General features: G+C 41.2%; 1 protein-coding gene across 7 annotated transcripts in view; it reads right to left on the minus strand.

The window, feature by feature from the left end:
• syne1a (spectrin repeat containing, nuclear envelope 1a) overlaps positions 1-18044 on the minus strand; it is a 114788-nt gene that overhangs the window by 84210 nt on the left and 12534 nt on the right. For all 7 annotated transcript variants that reach the window (XM_037448716.2, XM_037448715.2, XM_037448713.2 and 4 more), the window contains exons 2-21: positions 17541-17602; positions 12391-12486; positions 11658-11741; positions 9945-9965; positions 9621-9713; positions 9077-9258; positions 8775-8971; positions 8060-8172; positions 6377-6484; positions 5856-5993; positions 5529-5693; positions 5197-5309; positions 4942-5110; positions 4689-4785; positions 2623-2828; positions 1970-2134; positions 1546-1698; positions 1063-1206; positions 815-967; positions 62-220 (exon numbers count right to left, since the gene is read on the minus strand). In XM_037448716.2, coding sequence (XP_037304613.2) covers positions 62-220; positions 815-967; positions 1063-1206; positions 1546-1698; positions 1970-2134; positions 2623-2828; positions 4689-4785; positions 4942-5110; positions 5197-5309; positions 5529-5693; positions 5856-5993; positions 6377-6484; positions 8060-8172; positions 8775-8971; positions 9077-9258; positions 9621-9713; positions 9945-9965; positions 11658-11741; positions 12391-12486; positions 17541-17602 — 2618 coding nt within the window. The remainder of the gene's footprint in view (positions 1-61; positions 221-814; positions 968-1062; positions 1207-1545; positions 1699-1969; positions 2135-2622; positions 2829-4688; positions 4786-4941; positions 5111-5196; positions 5310-5528; positions 5694-5855; positions 5994-6376; positions 6485-8059; positions 8173-8774; positions 8972-9076; positions 9259-9620; positions 9714-9944; positions 9966-11657; positions 11742-12390; positions 12487-17540; positions 17603-18044) is intronic.

The following is an 18044-nucleotide window of genomic DNA, read 5'->3' on the forward strand; positions in this document are numbered from 1 at the left end:
TCAGTGAGGTGGTAATGCAGTGTCTGTGGCATTCCGGTTTGTGAATGTGTTTAACACTGACCTGCGCCGAGCTCTGTATTTCAGCCACTCTCATTTGCAGCAGGGACAGGTCAACGTTTCGGAGCACCTTACTGGTGGAGAGCGCCTTCTGCAATGTGTGGTGATTCCTCTCAATCACTGACAGACAGCGTTTACAGCTCTGCTGCTGATTTAACAAATCCTGAAGAAACAACCAGTATGGAAAACTATTAATAATAGTGCATTCAAATATTTTTACACATTTTCAGCTATTCCCTTCTGATCAGACAAACATTTGATAGTACAACAATGTTGTGAATAACATTAATATGTTTTTAAAGAGATGGGAATAGTAGAGAAGGAAAGAATAGAAACGAGATTTGAAAGTGGGTCACCAAGCGCATATATAACTTATAAGGATAATTTTGTTATTTTACACCTTGACTTATTATTATTTTTTCTTATGATAACATAATACTAACCACTTTTAGTCACATGTGTCATATGACTCCGAGAAGGCTATAAACAAATCCCCAATCGAATTACTTAACTGGGCGAAACATTTAAATACTCATGTTACATATCAATTGTACTGTAGAACTGCTGTTGACCAGTGTGTGAAAAATACAAAAATAAGACACTTGTTGTAAAAAATGAATTTTCCTTTTAACTGGTAATGTTTCTAGTTGGTAATTATTTAAGTCACATTACACGTCCTTTAGCTGACGCTTTAATCCAAAGCGACTGACAATAAGTTCAGGTCAAGTTCAATCTATTCCACTTCATCATATCTGACCTGCCACTTTTGTTTTTGTTGGTTCTGGGTCTGTGTGATGCGAGTGGCCCGCTCCAGAGCTTGGTAAAAAGCAGTGATGTGTTTCTCCATCTCTTCCAACAGTGGCAGAAGGACATGACACTCCCTCACAAGGGTGGGACACCTCTCTCTCACCTGGAGACAATGTGACAACAGTGTCAGATGAGAATATTATTTTAAAAAGTCTCACTGGAAAGTAAAGACGGGTTTCTGACTTTATGGATCCCTACCTTACTCAGTTGACCTTTGGCTGTGGTCATAGTTGCCATGAGCCTGGCAGCCTCATCCTGTGGTGCATCTTTGGCAAGAAGCATAGCACTGCGGGCAGCCAACTTGTATTGTGTTTCCATGGCAACAACCTTTAGCTTGGTATTCTGAAATGAGACGGAGAGGCAAAGGGTCATAATGAACGTCACTTTCATCAAAACTGCTTTTGGCAATAAAATTAATTCAACAAGGTTGTCTGCAGCTCTTACTTCAAAACAGCAGGGACACAAAGTTTGAATGCAAGTTCACTTGGAAGTAAATCAACTGGGAAAATTGTGGAGCATTTTTCTGACTGGACTTATTGCAACAAAATTCATTCTAAATAATGCTGTTAATGGATCTTGTAAATGAATCACAGTCCTGTCTCATTACAGCCCAAATGTTAATGATAAAGTGATCTAATCAACGCCTAAAGATGAAACAAACTGGCATTTTGATTTTTTTACCTCCACATCCTGCAGAAATGCTCTAACATTGAGGAAGGACACCTGGACATGAACATTGAGCTTTGCCTCTGCTGTGTCCAGCAGCTCTTTAAGGGCAGACACAGCCTTCAGATAGTCTTTTCTCCACTTCTCCAGCTCATCTCCATGGGAATACTGTAGTAAAGGAAATTTGGTATAAAGTTTAGGATTGATTTTGTGGAGAGAGGCATCTTCATCAGGCTTGGGTCAAACTTTACCAGACATTAAAAAGAAGAAAACCTAATGTTTCTTAAAAGTAACATATTTCTGCTAAATCAGCAATATATATATATATATATATATATATATATATATATATATATATATATATATATATATATATATAAAATCAATTAGGGCTTGTCTCTGACATACAGTAGTATTGGCTGTTGTTTTTGTTAGTTACTTGTTTGACTTTGAGGAAAAGGTCTCTCCATCGTCCATTCAAAAGAAGCAGCTGCTGCTTGAGATCAAGTGACACAGTTTCATCGCATGATTCAATGAGAAAATTCCCTGCGTCGTTCATGGCTGCTTGCTGATCCATCCAGTGACTGAGATTCCTGAAAAAATCCTGGATGAGAGACAGACTCATTAAAAAGACAGAAAATGGACGAGACAAATTAAGAGAAACAAAGAGAAACACACAGAATGAGTGCCAAAGAAAGAACAAAGAAAGCTAATCTAAAAGGAGACAATGAAAGGAATTGATAGAAAGAAACAAAGAAAGGACAATAAAAAACTGGGGTAATTAGCCGTCTAATCCTTGGTGGGGATGTGAATCCAAGGTAACCATGGCGATGTGACAACCGGAATATCCTTAGTGGCTTGTTGTAAGTCAAGGAGATCATTTGATACTTGAGTGGAGACTGCTAATAGGATTCCACTTATAATACCAAATGCTTGAAATCGGGATGACATGGATGTGATTGCCCCTTCTCTGAGGCATTTGAGTCCATCAAATAAATGCATGTATGAAGAGAACGTAATGTGTGCACGAAAAATTATAACTTTAATCTATGTATGGTAGGGTTTCCTAAAATATTAACGTCTGTATTGTACCCGTTTTATATTTTCTGGCTGCCTCAGGGCTTCCTCAGCATCCTCCAGCCAGGCCTGGAAGGAGGCCACTGTTGAGGTATACTTCTCCCAGTTGGAAAGCACCTCCTCCAGCATGCTCTTCACACTGCGCACTTCCATGGACAAACTCCTCCACTGGGTCACCACCTCCCGCATGAACCGGCGGACTCCCGTCTCACCATCGTCCACTGGAAGAGCGACACATCAACTTCAAAAACAAAAACTTCTAATATAACACTTAACACTGGTTCCACAGAAAGAATAAATCATCTTTTTCATTTGACTTTTTTGACCGATCATATGCTCATTTTACCACAAGTAAAGTGGTCAAATGAAATGTCTCTAACATACAACAAGGATGATTTAAAACAGCACCATTTTTACCCTGTCTAAAGCAGCCTTCCATAGAGTGACCTGCTTTGAGTGCCTGTTACTTTAAATGCTAATGAGCCAGCTCCCCCCTCTCCCCTGTGCAGCCGACCACGGCGCCGCATCTTGACGGCTTAATTTGCTTCATATTGCTAGCTGGCTATTCCAAGTGTATCCAAGGTTCTTCAAAAACGAAGCAAAGTGCTTTGGCAAATATCGTATCTATAGTGAGTGTAGGAGGGGGGGGGGGGGGGGGGGCAAGGACGTACAAGAACCATGACAAATCGAGTTTTGGGGTCGGTAGACATGCCAGATACCCAAATTATCGTGTAGAAGCACTAAAAAAGTGAAATTTTCATAATATGTACCCTTTAAGAAGAATGCATTACATGCACCGGTTGATCCGCTACACCTTCAAGTTTGCGAAATATTGAACAACATGACATGAAACCGTTCTGTTAGGCCAAAAAAATGTTGGGAAATGCTGACTTATGCTACGTTTATAGCATTTACATAGAGGCTACTGTGATATAATTTTCCCTTATGCTGTTTAGCCTCACTTTGAGGCACTGCACATAAGGTACACATATTCAAGCAATCACCACTAGCAGGGAAGAGGAAAACCGATAAAGATAACAGCCTTTGGTGACAGATTTCTGACCTCAGAACTCTCAAGCGAGGGATATCTTGTTATATTGAGTGTTATCTTTGCCTTTACCACCGTCAGCATGTGGTGAGTTGCTAAATGACCGCAAATAACCACATTCAAACACACATTAATCAGTGTTTAAATGGGAGATAATTACCTATCAACCCCACTGTTCTCCTCTCCTGTCTCAGTTTAGTGAAATCCTCAAACTGATCTCTCATCCAGTCAATCCAGCCAAAGGCGCTAACTACCAGCAGGGCTCATATGGCTATGGATGATAGTGAAGGTGAGGGGCTCTTCTTTTGTGGGGTCCACCGATCAAGCCTCAAATGTCCTGATTTCTCATTATACCTCACTTCTCCGCTCTGCATACCCTGAAGCAGCACAACCCTGAAACTTAATGAAACCAACAAACTAGCCCGGTTTGCGCCCAGAGACCGGCAGAAGTGGAGCAGCCCCTAACTAGAAAATGGGGTCGTATTCCCCACTGAGAGCTGGGAATGGAGGGACCTCATTTAGCTGTAGCCTGCAGACTCTCCCCTTCTACTCGGCTGTAAAACCAGACAGCGTCAGGCTGAGCTAGTGGAGGAGGCAGTCTCATTGCTGAGTTACTGACAAGGGACATTAAAGGTGAGCTGTGTGTACAATATCAACACTAACATTTACAGAGAGATATTCGTCCCTGTGATATCTCTCTAATTATATGAGACCATTGAGAGCAATCACACGGCGTCACTGAGCAGGGCTGCTTCATTGACACATTGTTCAAATGTGTTCCTTTCTGCTACATACAATATCAGGAACCTTCAACTCAAGTTTTTAATTGAGTCATATGATAGTGTAAAATTATTTCCTTCACAGAGGATCTTATATGAATTAGCGGCACATGCAAATATTCATAATTATTGTATCAGTAGCGGCCACATTGACAAAACATTTACATAAAAACAGCAGTCCTATACAGAGAAAGTTATTGTGAATGTTAAAAATAGAGTAATACATTTATACTATATTTGTTTAGATTTCTCACCTGAGCTGTCAGCATTGACATAGGCTTCAGCAGATTGTTTCAGGGACTGAAACAACGCCTCGTAATTCTCAAAGAAATGTTGCTTCTCCACAAATGACTGATGGAGCAAGAATTAAAGAGGAAAATGTCACTGCATGTGCATTATACAGCACATTCACCAGTAAAAGTATTGTACTAATATAGATGGGAATCCTAAAGTTTAAATTAGCAATTCAGTAAATCATCTACAGAGGGAATTAAATCCTGAGCTTACAACATAGTTGTGGAGCATCAGCTCCACCGACTCCTGACGGCCGTATTTTATGATCCAGGATTTGAGCTTGGACTCAGTCAGTGTGAGAAAAGCCTGCATGTGGTGTTTGTTCTCCAAGAATTCCATTCTAGACAGGTGGATGCTGGAAGACGTAGAAACAAAGTTCATCCTAAAAAACACAAAGTTCACAAAGGACATCAGACCTGCAGCTTGACCCACATTCTACTTCGCGTCCTCTCCAGGTGTCTTGATTACCTCTCAGCCATGTCTTGGAGCTGGTCTGGGTGAACAGGGACTCCATCGACACTTCTGTCTTTATGGATCCTCTGAAAGACCTGCTGGTGCCTTCCCAGGTCTTTCAACACATCCTGCACAGAGCATATAGATGCATCAAAAGGACTAAAACAGTAAATACTTAATACTACGCTTCTGAACCAGACATTTTCAACAAACCAAAATCTTCTAGCATTGTACTGCACTCCCTACTGAGTTTATTTCATTTTATAGATGTTGGGTTTCAGCTTTTTACAAACAAAAGCAAATAAAAACACAGACACAATGAAAATAAGAAAAGCGATCACGCTAACCTTGTGCTGTTGAAGAGCCCCGTGGACGGCGTTAGCTGTCACGTCGTGTGCCTGATGCATGACAATCTCTTCACGTAAGGCGCCTTCAGCCTCATGCAGCCATGTCCCCACAATATCCAGAGGAGCTGGCAGAGACCTGTCCAGCTGCAGATGCCAGTCCAGTAGCTGAAATAAGGAACTCAGGTGAGGAGAGACAGAGACTGTGTGCAGATTGTGATTGTCTCACACCTTGGATAACGCAAAAATTCAATTAAAAAAAATAAAGACAACACACACACCATGACATCCTTAGTTCAAATCCGTCTGAAAATATCCTGCTACTCTCACCTTATTAGAGACTCTTTCCCAGGCCTGTTTGACCAGAGCCTGATCCACAGTCAGCATCCCATCCTTCTGAGTGGACTGCAAAGCTCCTTCTACCTGCTTCCTCCTCATCTCCAACTGGACATGCAGACTCTTGAACAACTGAAAGGTAAAATATACTTATAATCTGCCACTCCAAAAGGATTCAAGTGAGGGTGTGCAGACATCAAGCGTAGTGCTCTCTCAGGGACTTACACCCTGTTCACATTGGTATGCAATCGAGCCTCATCAAATCTATGGCTAACTGCCTCTCTATGCCTTGCTCTACCGGTTGATTTGTTGTATAATGTGCAAAATCTGGGGGCATCCCACATGCTCCTGAATATGGAAAGTATCCTGAGGCTTGGTGTAATAAGCCAGATTGACTGAGGCTTCAATGGCTGCTGTCTGATCCCCACAGTGTAATGCGACTGATTAAGCTAATAATAGGAGCGTCTGTGCCCAGTTTCAACTGCACACCCATCGACACACAGGCTGATGCTAACCTGGTACTGTTGAGCGAGATCTCCTTCAGTCTCCCGAGCATGTATCGCGTCTCTCTCCAGCTGGTTGAGCCACATTTTGTGCTCCCTCAGGCTCTTTCGCTGCTCTCTCTAGGAGGCCGGAGTGGGTGAGGGATGGTGGGGTGAACCACGGGGTGGGGAGATGAACATGGAAATTGGGAAGCACGGCGGGGGAAATGAAAAAGTAGAAGAGAGAACGGAAGAGTGCAAGGGAGAGGGGAAAACAGAAAGACAGAGGAAAAGTGATTAACCAAATAAATGTTTGAGGGAGTGATGAAAGGGAGAGGGTGATAGAGAGGGCATGTGCTGTTAAACATGTGTTCTCTTAATCCTCTGTCTCTCCCTGTTGGACAAAACGTCAAAAACCCACAGATGCCAAAAACACTCAGCTTAAACAGAGTACTTTGTCTGAGACCACCTACTAACACTTCATCGGATTCTCAGTAACCATGACAATAATACTTGACGATATCAAAAGCTTGTGAGATCGTCTGTTCAATTTTAGAGCTGTTCAATCTTATTTAATTCAGTTTTATCACTTTATTTCTGTATTGATATTAATCTTAAAATGAATGAAGCTAATGCTGAAGGGCACTTTTATGTGTTATACTGTACTGAGTTCGGCGTAAAACACCAACATCAAGAGCCTTCTCCGCCTTGTACAAAAACAAACACAGTGCGAACCTGAAGTGGTGAGCACGGCTCTAAGGCACGCCGCTGTTCTTTCCACTGTTAACCTTAAAAACGAGCAACTCACAAGCTTTCCATCAAATACGCCGTATCAATGCCAGAGGCCTCCATTGTCATGCTAATGGGACCAGAAGCCACAGCGGGAGGTAACGTTAATAAATGGTAATATCACGTCTTATAATACTAGGACGCCGTTTTGTTAGCACGGCTCAGAAACCCTGCGGCAGGAATTTCACATCAGGTAAGATCGAGAGCCAATATTATCATGTAGGCTTTATTGTGACACGGGAAAACAGTGTTTAATCTCAGTCATACATTGTACAGTAGGCAGTGATACTGTAATCCAATAGTCGACCCAGCAATGTAAACATTAGTCACATTTATGTGGAATCCATGAATCTGCATGGAAGCTAATTGCATTGTGCCACGGACGATGATGGAAAACCTGCCCCTGGGACTTTCTGTTGCTCCATAACCCACCTCTAACAGTTCCTCTATATTGCAAGGAGCAAAACCAAGCTGTGGGAAAGAGGTCAGAACAACCACCACAAGGAAAGCAGTGACCACACAAACACACCAGAGAAAGACACAGAGACACAAAGGGAGAGATGTGCAACAAGGAAATAGAGAAAATAGGCCACACTGCCAGACCTGAGTCCCATGATAAGTGCATTTATTAACGTTTGTTTTAACCTCCGTAGCACGGCGGATTACTGGTGCTTACTGCATAAGACATTTTTAGAAATCATAAAGTAACTTCATCCGCCTCATCCACGATGTGTTAAAACAAGCCTCAAACTGTATTTAGAATTGTCGAAACAACACTGAGTTAATAAAGACAAGATGCCATGTATGTATATGTCATAGCTAAAGTGTGACACACTAACTGGAAAATCTGAAGAGAAGGAAAAAAACACACAGGATGGAGATTGAGAGAAGAGAACGACTCCAGACTGCGATAAATTAGATTCTTACCTCTTCATCTCGCTGTCCATCTGAGTCGCTCTGCTCTAGATCAGGATGATGCTTCAGGAACTGGACTATGTATGTCATAATGGATTTCTCATCTGGCTTGTCTACGTCGACATCTGAGGATGGAACCAAATGAATGCAATCAGATGCGATACCAAGTCACGGCCAGCTGATAACTACAGCACAGATCTCTCGTACAGAAGGACATCAGGAATCCATATGTTTGACTGACATCCAATCAGAAAGAGTTATATGAAAACAACCTTCAGCACTTTAGATCAGTGTCTACGTTTTGTTTGGAGGTTGCAGCACGGTGAATCTCATGGCCTAATGGACCTTAATTATGCTGATGTCAAGCTCGATTTGTCAGAGTTCATTCTGAAGGGCAGGCGTGAAGGGGCACAACTGGTGGTTGGAAGTGAAACAGAGGTGCACATCTGATGCCGTGATAGATGTCCACTATTAGTACCATGAAAAAACAGCTCCACATGATGAAAATTATCTATGAGGTAAATAATGTATTATTCTTTGAATATGTAATACAAAATCATGTTGTTCTGTTCTTTAAAAGCGAGCGAAAGGGACAATGTAATACATAGGCACATGAATGTACAATTCATTTAATCCCATGCAGTTATATAGGTATATCTTTTTCAGTTCACTTTTCAACAACTTAATGACAAAGTCTTGAGTAAATGTGGTAGAAAATGTAATTTACCCTCTGGGTCAAGAAGCTGTGGAACGCCCAGCTCCTTCTCAGCCAGTAAGAAAGCTTCCTGCAGGTTTTCTCGGTTGGGCCTCCTCCATACACGCTCCATGTCAACCAGATTGGGCCGGAGGGCATGGATGACTGCAAAGAACGCTAACCCTGTGCGCCAACTGGGACCAAAGTCCTTCACCTCAATCCCCAGACGTCTACAAAGAAAAGAGGGGCACGATGTCAACGCAGGTGAAAATGGTGGGATGCATTTTGCATATTTGGTTTCGAAAGCGGGACAATTTTTAAGGAAGGCTACGTACCTGGTGGCTGTCTGCTGAACCCATCTTAGTAGGGCCTTTCTGGCTCCGCCCTGCAGAGGTGGGAGGGTTTTTCTTTTGACAGGTGAGCTGGTGGTCTCAGTGCTGCTGGTTGAGCTATCCAGTGAAGAAGTGCTGCTGGACAAGGCCTGAAGTGCTGGTAGGCTACTGGTTAACTCCTCAATCTAAAAAGATATATATAAAAGGACTCAGGTCATCATAAGTACACATTTATTCGGCAGAGTCTGAAGAGATGAAAATCATTATAGTAGTACTTAGTTAACTAACAGACGCAGATCTGTCCTTCAGTGACACACAGGTCTTTGTCATCAAAATTAAAAGACCAATTACAATTAATTTTTTGATGAATTATATATTATATGTTAATGATCCATATGACCGAGAAGTGGTTTTTAGTTTGAAGAGGAACTGTTCTCTCATTTTCTTGTCTTATTGTTTTAACATTTTAAAATGTCCTGAATTACGCATATTGCATTTGCTAATCTGATAAACAGCGCTAATGCAAATCAATTTAGAGCAACGTTACCTGAAAATAGAGGATGATGGTCCACATCAACCCCAATACAATTGATGGCCGTCCATCAACAATGTCTGTGGAGTTGATGTTCACAAGCTTGATCTGTGTCAAAACACAAGATACATAATCACATAATACGACCCTAATCATTTTAGATTGGAATCAATTCCAGTTCATTCACTCACATTTCTCTATAATATTTAAATGGAATAACTACAAACAATTTCCCTCACTCTGTTTAGTACAAAATGATCAAGAATGAGTGTAATCCTCAGTATCCCTATCCATTTCATGTCCTGAACAAACCCGGGCAGTGACGTTGTGCATACTGACCGGAGATCCTCTGTAGGCAGACTAGAGGGCAGAATAGAAAAGAGGAGCATTTTGATCAGTCAGATTGAAGGAGGACGCCTCATTGACTGTGAGATATCACATGCTATAGAATCTCTGAGGTGAGATAACTCAAGTGGTTCCCTGAGAGGGGAGATCTATCACCACTGCACAGGCAACGGGGATTACATCCAGCTGAGATGAGCCGAGAGAGAGTGATACGGGGAGCGAGAGGGAGAGAGGCGGAGGAAAAGGGAGAAAGAGAGGGCGGTATCTGCTGATATGATGAAGTATTCTATATGATCACACATAGGGTTATATTACTGTGGTGCTGCAGCACAACAGGTCAGCACATGTTAATACTAGCCACTCCGTATGTGCACAAGCATGGAAGATGAGATTGGGGGCAGGCGAGGGCAGCGTGGGATGGTGGCTGATAAAAATACATGCAAGATACGGTTTAATATTAGAAAACACAGCAGGTCATCCCGGCAACACAATGTTTTGTGTTGTGACAGCACACACAAGCATAAGAAATACAGGTATCCATACAACTGTAGTTGTGTTTAGGAGTAAGAAATCTGTGTAGTTGCAAAAGGTTTTTATATATAATTTAATTTATTGAAACTCAAATGCCAAACGTTTGCTGGTTCAAGCTTCTTAAAAGTGCAAGTTTGCTGCTTTATATTACTTACTGTCATTTTTAGGTTTAATCGCTAAACATTTTTTCATAAACAAATCAACAGATTCATTGCTAACAAAAATAATTGCAGACCTTGTGGAAAATATAGCTAGAGGTTTAAACCTCACAGCTAATGCAATTTTAACATGATTTGAATGGTTTACAAATATGATTAAACTGTAAAACATCATAAAACACTTTTCTATGAGGAACTTGCTCTCATATCAAGCAATTCGTCCTCTAGTGCAAAAAGTAAACACAGTCTAGACATACATCAGATTTACACGCAGAACATATTTACATTTCATTTTTCTACACACAAATGCCCACCAATGTCTCATCTCCAGACTGCAGATTACTGGTGTAGGGTTTATGGTTTTAACCCTGTCACACTTGAGGATGACAAATCAATGTCCCTGCAGACACCAGCTCATGCTTATGTCTTTATTTATGTATATCCAAGGACGGGCTGGGTGAAGCTTTGAAGATGTTGAACTAATCTTACGGAGGGGCAGTTGATGCAGTTTGCATGATTACATCCAAAGCTAAATTAGACATCTCTGGATGCGAGTCTGTCAATGAGGCTGGGAAAATGCAAGAAAGAGAGAGTCATAATATCACAAAGTGGTTGTGTGTGACCAGCAGTTGTGGTGGATCAGCTCAAGTGTAAAAGTCAATCATTACATTTTATATACTTTTTATTAATAGGCCAACAAATAAATAAGGCCTAATCAAGTCATTTTAGACATAACGCAGCAGAAATGTATCAAACCCGCTGTATAAATACCAGACTTTCTTTTTCATTCATTTACAAAACAGTTGCAGGGATGTGAAAACAAAGCATAATGGTGTCAGATAAATCAGGGCTGTTGATATGTGGACAGAGTATGAGGCAGAGACGAAGGAGAAACCACAGAGCCACACAAGGTCAGGATTCAATGTCTGCACCCACAGGGCAGCAGCTGAGCCGGGAGAGTAGCAGGAGGGGTGGAACTAAAGAAGAAAAACATAAAAAGAAGGCCCTGAACTCTTACCTTTCTTCCCTCAAGGAAGTTTAGAGCTGTACCGATGTTGGTGACCCAGTGGATCCTCTTTAGCTTCTTCCCTGGCTCACATGGCTGGAAGGAAAAAGAACAATGGAGATGGAGAGAAAGAAATAGTGAAACCGAGAGGGAGAAGATTAAAGATGAGTGTGGATAAAACGAAACAACACAATAGAAATGAAGACACGTTCAATTGCAAATGTATGGGAGAGCACACTTAGTACAACACAGAGAATATTTGATTCTGATATCAGATTGTTTCCTTTAATTGTTTTCACTGTATTTGTGTTGGTTAATAAAGTGAGAAAAAACAAGAGGTCCAATCAGAGCTGTATTTGACTACAAACAGCCGGATCAATAGGACGTGGGCAGCTTAGACCTAAGGCAACACAGGCCAAGGTAAATCCTCACCCTGTGTGTCTGTGTGAATGTCTTTGTCTGATGATGATGTAAACTATGATATGTCCTTGTTAATCTGGGCTTTTCGATTCAATTCAAACATCTAAATAAAAGCCGATCAATACAGATTTCCATGCAATTGTGGCTCAGTTCCCATGCACTATGCATCTTTTGAGATTTGCAGGAGCAGCACCATCGTCTATTATTCTATGTGAGCAAAAAATCTCTCTCTTATTGAACCAGTCCTGTTTTATATCAGATCCAGTTAAAATTGATTTCGGGGGGGAATTAAAAAATATGAAGTGGAAATGACTGTGAAACTCACCAGTTTATGTCCAGAAAGGACTTCCAGCAAGGCCAACAGCATCACACCATCTTTGATGTCCTCAAACAGGTCCGTCACCACCAGCGGAGGGACACGCTACATGTGTAAACAAGCATAGCCATGAGACTATATTATGTAGACGTTTATGGACTTTTTAAACAATATGTTAAAATAAGCCAAATAGACATTACGTAGTGCCTGTGGGAAAGGAAAAGGTTTCTTGGAACATTTCTTATTGTGTACAAAATGATTTTTTTAATAAGTGCATGGGTATAATTAGTTGCATAAAGTCACTGTTTACGCCTACATTGAATGCCGTAGACTCATACAAAGGATTCTCAGTTTTCATGGAATGCTAAACCTTGGGGTTTAAGTCTTAATAGCTCTTGCTATGTACAAGACACTCTGAGCTGTTTGGTCCTACTCTAAGTAGCACATCTTATAAATAAACCAAAATACAATAAATGCACCACACTGTTAGACATTAATTTTAACTTATGAAACTTATATTCAACTTATGAAAGAGATATCCTCGTAGAAATTGTACTTCAAGCCTAGAATATTCCTGACAGCCAGAGTCAGACATAAGCAGAGGCTCAGCAGGCTCTGAATGGGGTCCTCAAATCCTAAAATATGCTGATGATTTCAAACAGTATCCCTCTCATTGACTTCCTCCCTGACCTGACACAGACTTCTAGACTCGGGGAAATCCACATATCTCTGTTGCTTGCCAGAGCCACATCAAGGATTTCTCTTAAAGCACAGTCACATGCTGGGGCTAAGGAGAGGTTTAGAGGGATGGGTGGTGGTGAGGGGGGGGGAACTCATACGAATCAGCCATTCACAGGGAGATTAGTGGCAAAGGGAGTGAAGAGAAAGAGAGAGATGGCGTAAGCAGAGATGTATGCCTGAGGATGTCTGTGTGGCGTGGGGCAAGTGGAGTGTGTGTGGTGAAAAAGGCAGAAATATACAACCCCCAACATTGTGGATTAACGAGAGAGGGATAATTGAGGAGAAAGAGCATCGGCAAGAAAAATGATAGAAGGCAAAGGGAAAACTCACGTCTTTCAAAATTAATTAGCAAATACAGCAGCTCTTCTTGCTAATTCCTCTTCTAATGTCATTTCAGGGCTTTGCATATTAGAATATCCAGACAGCACTTATACCCCATCAAGAAGTGACTGAAGAAATACTTACAAAGACCCCTTCAAAGGGATCGATTATGCCATGAGCTAATTGAAGTTAAATTTACCTATTTGTTCACTATAATCCAAAAGCTAATGAGGACATTTCTGACTAATTACAAAATGAGAAAGTAATATTCATTTCCTCTGCTCAGCCAAAAAAATGAATCAAGGTCTTAATGTGCTAATTACATATGAGAATCTGGGACATAATTGATTGTGAGAAGTAGAGTTTTGGGATGTGCGTCTGTCTGTGCTCTCGTTACTCCCCCGGTACACTTTGCACACTGGATTCCAAAATGCACAGCACGAAAGACAGAAGAAGGGGGGGAAGCGAGAGAAGACTGAACACTTTCATTTTGAATTGCAAAACATCTGGTTTAAAAGAATAATTGACACCAGACGCCTCATGTGGAAAATTTGAAGGTAAACATATTTGCAAGTTTCTTAATATGATCTGTAAGTTACAGCAATTCTTTTACATTTTCAAATTCATGAGTAATGTTTTTTAAATTTGCAAAAATCTTGAATATCCTGCATTAAACACAAAGTACAGCTCAGGTTTTGTCAGTAGTTGCAGGTGTTTTGTTATAAACTCCAAACTTGGGACAAATTCCAAAACCCTCTAGTGGAGCAAGATGAAAAGCGAGAGAATCACCAGAGTTTTTTAAATAAATGCATGTACTTAAAGTCAGGGGGTCTTCGACAACACATACTGCGCATGAAGAAGTGCTGGGTCCGACTTTAGTGTGTCATCCACTCGATCCCCACTAAAGAAAGGGGGGAAGGGAAGTAAACATCGAAAGAAGAGCTTCTCTTCTCTGCTGCTTCTGTAATCTCTAAGAACACTTGGTTCTCTGATTGCTGTAGTGAAACGGTTTGCCTGAGTGACGATGAGACCTCAGACGCTCACCGCTGGTCACTGGGTAATTAAGCTTTAACCTTGTCAGAAAGGATTTGTCAAAATGGAAAATTGGGGCCTTCTGACTGAATTCTCCCCCCTTTTCCCTCCAGTGCAGCTCAGTGTGTAACTTTCTAGTCAGATGCTTACATGAGAACCAACACTCTGCTATTCTGAGCCATATATCCTGTGAGTCACTATACATGTTCACAGCAACATCTCTATTTAAATGAAGGAAACAACAAAAGTACTGTTTTACTGCTTGATAGTTCATACCTCTGGTCTATAACAGGTGACTTCATTTGGTGAACTACTTCTGTGTAATGAGGATCATTAATTTTCTGTATGAATTACCAGCATCAATCCTTTCGTAGAAACTCTTTGTCGGAGCTCATTCGACTTCTTTTGTTATACCTGTGGAGTGGAAAGGTATGGGGGAGGGGAGTGATAGTGAAAGGAAGCCCTCGCGTCTCAACTCACCTAACGATTAATCACATACCTTTAGGCGCTGAATTAAAGACCTGTGATAACAGCAGTGGCCTAATCATCTGCATGGCCAAGGGCATGATCTATCCTTCTGAAAGCAGAGCTAAGCTTCTTCCCTCTCTCTATGATCCTGACTCTCTCTCTTACACATCTCTGTTTTTTCAAAAGAGTATTTACACATTTGTCCCCAGCCCATAAGGTGCCATTAATTTCGTGATTTACGGTTTACGAAATGACATTTTAAAGAAATGAACATCCTTATTACAACAGATCCTGAGCATTTGCATATTCGACCTCCCCATGATTCACTCAGCACACCGGGTCCACAGCCCCAAAAATGTCCCCTAGTCATTACAAAGTTCTCCGTACCGTCACCAATTTACCATGACGACCATGACATTTTTGAAGACAAATATAAGCCAATCAGTGTCACTATGGCAACGTCAGGCACCAGGTGAAAGGGGAAGCAGTTTCACGATGGACGAGGAGGAGGAGAGCGAGTAATTTGATCAACAAGGTAGAGGGAAAAGCATGGGGTGTCTCTCTTCTGATCGGCAGGTGTGATAGTATCACTTATCTATTGATTTGTTCAATTAATCAACGTGAATCTTAATGGAATTCAAATTAAATTTCCTGGAGCGGTTTATTGCTGAAAGAATTGTACAAAGAAATTGGTTTCAGTTTCAGGACTGATGGTCCATGAGCCTCTTTGTTTTTCTACTTTAAGTTAATGGCCCACCATACGATATTCAGGGAATTAATGTGTATTCTGTGTCAATATATAGTGGAGCAAAGTCTGCCTTAGCAGAAAATGCAGCTACTCTCCCTCTGTGTGCGTTCTACCACGAGCTTCTCTTTGCTTTGTTGACATAGCCGAGCCAGTGACACACACGGCTTTTAGTGCATGATAGAGCACATGAAGGTGTCGGTCTGGCTTACTCATGACCGTCACTTTGCTCTGTGTGCTCATACCACCAACGCAGACGTGTTGGATACAAAGCGGCCGTTATCTGATTCTACCTCGGAAAACACTTGTAGCTCTCTTAGCAATGTAGTATTATTTGTATTGTTTGAGCTTTCAACGCTGCCATCTGCAACCTGCCGGCTCAGCCGTGGCCATTGTTGAGAGGCAATAGGTAGGCAATCCATTTCTAATTTAGCCCATTTAACTTGAGTTAAAAAAAACAGTTAGAGATTCAGATCATTCAGTATCATTTTTTTCTCTTTCTTGCTGAAAGTAACATGAAAAGATCAATGCCCTGGCATGTTTTGTTTCACATGTTGTGGACTATTTCTCGGCCTGGAGCAGCTCCCTGATTCCAGCCTGGAAATAGTTTGACACAAAAGCTAGCGTAAAAATGCACGTTATCATTTCTGTATGAATAATACAGATGCAATGTGTTAATGATATAGTATTAATGTAACTACATGTTTACCATGCAGATGTATGAGTGGTAATAATCTCATGTATCTCTCTGCAAGATATCGAATAATTGCTTTTGCAAAATGTTGAACTATTCCTTCACTATTTAAGCTGTTTGAGGAATCCCTTTCCCTAATATGCCTCTAAATCCTTACCATCTTTCCCTAATCACACAAACCCTGAAACCATGAAATAGCAAAAGGACTACAGCTCTTTAGCATCAATAATTACTTGATAAATAAACAATGTGCTTCCCTAAATGTTATAAAAAATTAAAGGAATTTAAGTATTGGGCTGTTTGTAATTTTCTGCTGGCACAGTCCTGAGACATGATATTTAATATTACGCCATGGTTGTTTCCCTCCTGAGTGGTTTTCAAATGAATTTTCTGCTCCATGTCCCCGTGGTTCAAGCCTGCATAACTGTCGTAATCGAATAGGAACCCTTGAAAGCAGCGTTGCGGATTGAAATAACGCTTAATTGTGTTGCACTGTGCCATATTTGCCTTGTCCACCCGCTCTTGACACACTATTCAAGCAGTGATGGGTTAAATTGTGGAGCCTAATGCGGTATAAAAATGACACGCATGCAATGGCCCCCGGCATGCAGCTGCATCAAGTGTAATTGTTTAGTATAAGTGACAGATATACTGCTAGCCGAGCTCATTGAGGAGGTAAATGAAAGGCAGACTTCAACTAAAAACTCTTATCTTGAACAATCTAAATTGGCCCATATTGAGATAGAGGGCTCACAGGTTACTAAGACTTAAATCACTGCCAGTAGCTTGCAGGGAAAATAGATATACAGTGTATTAAACGCCGCGATGTAAAAGCAATAATTAGAATGAGAGTAAATCCTTGCTACAAGCTATGTGAGATGGGAGGTAAAAAAAAGTAATATGAAAGGCATACAAGGCGGAATGACTGTGGTTGTGTGTGGTCTCAGCTGGCACAGTCCGTCCCATGACCCACCCCACGGTTTTGGAAATGGAGCAAATGTCCCAGAGAGCAGAATGGATGGAGCAAAGAAGATCACAGGGAGTGGAAATAGAAAAGCGATGAGACAGATACATTTACATCCACACTCACCAGCACAGTGTTTGTGAAAGTGTACACACAATGCTGGCAGCAGCAGTGGGAATCAACTTGACTCTTACCTTTGCCAAGTGGGAATTGATCCATTTTGTGAATGTCCTTTTCTGCACAGCCTCCTGCTCATCTGTAAAGAGCCCAACGCGTTATTATCAGTCACATGTTCAACAATGAGCGGATTTGAACATAATCTTCTCATTGTCTATTGTTTTGAGACTTGATTTGGTTTGCAGAGCAGGTTGGCAACCCTAATTAACTTGTATATTCTTGCTAGTCAGTCTCACGTGTCTGAGCGCAGTCACACCACATCACACTTTACACTGATGTAGTAAGAAAAGGTGTTTGACATTTAAAGATGACATTTTGTCTGGCTGGACAAAAAAATCCTGCCCTCAAAAATGCCCTTCAGATGATAGAAGGGCAGTGGTTCCTAACGACATGCATCTCTGCAGAGGATGCTATTCATTTCTGAACACAGTTCAAGCATGCAATCTGTTGCTAAAAAACTAACACACACACACACACACACACACAAAGCCAGTCTTACTCTTACAAACGTACTGATTACC

The sequence above is a fragment of the Pungitius pungitius genome, chromosome 20 (assembly GCF_949316345.1).
Source record: "Pungitius pungitius chromosome 20, fPunPun2.1, whole genome shotgun sequence".
Taxonomy (NCBI): domain Eukaryota; kingdom Metazoa; phylum Chordata; class Actinopteri; order Perciformes; family Gasterosteidae; genus Pungitius; species Pungitius pungitius.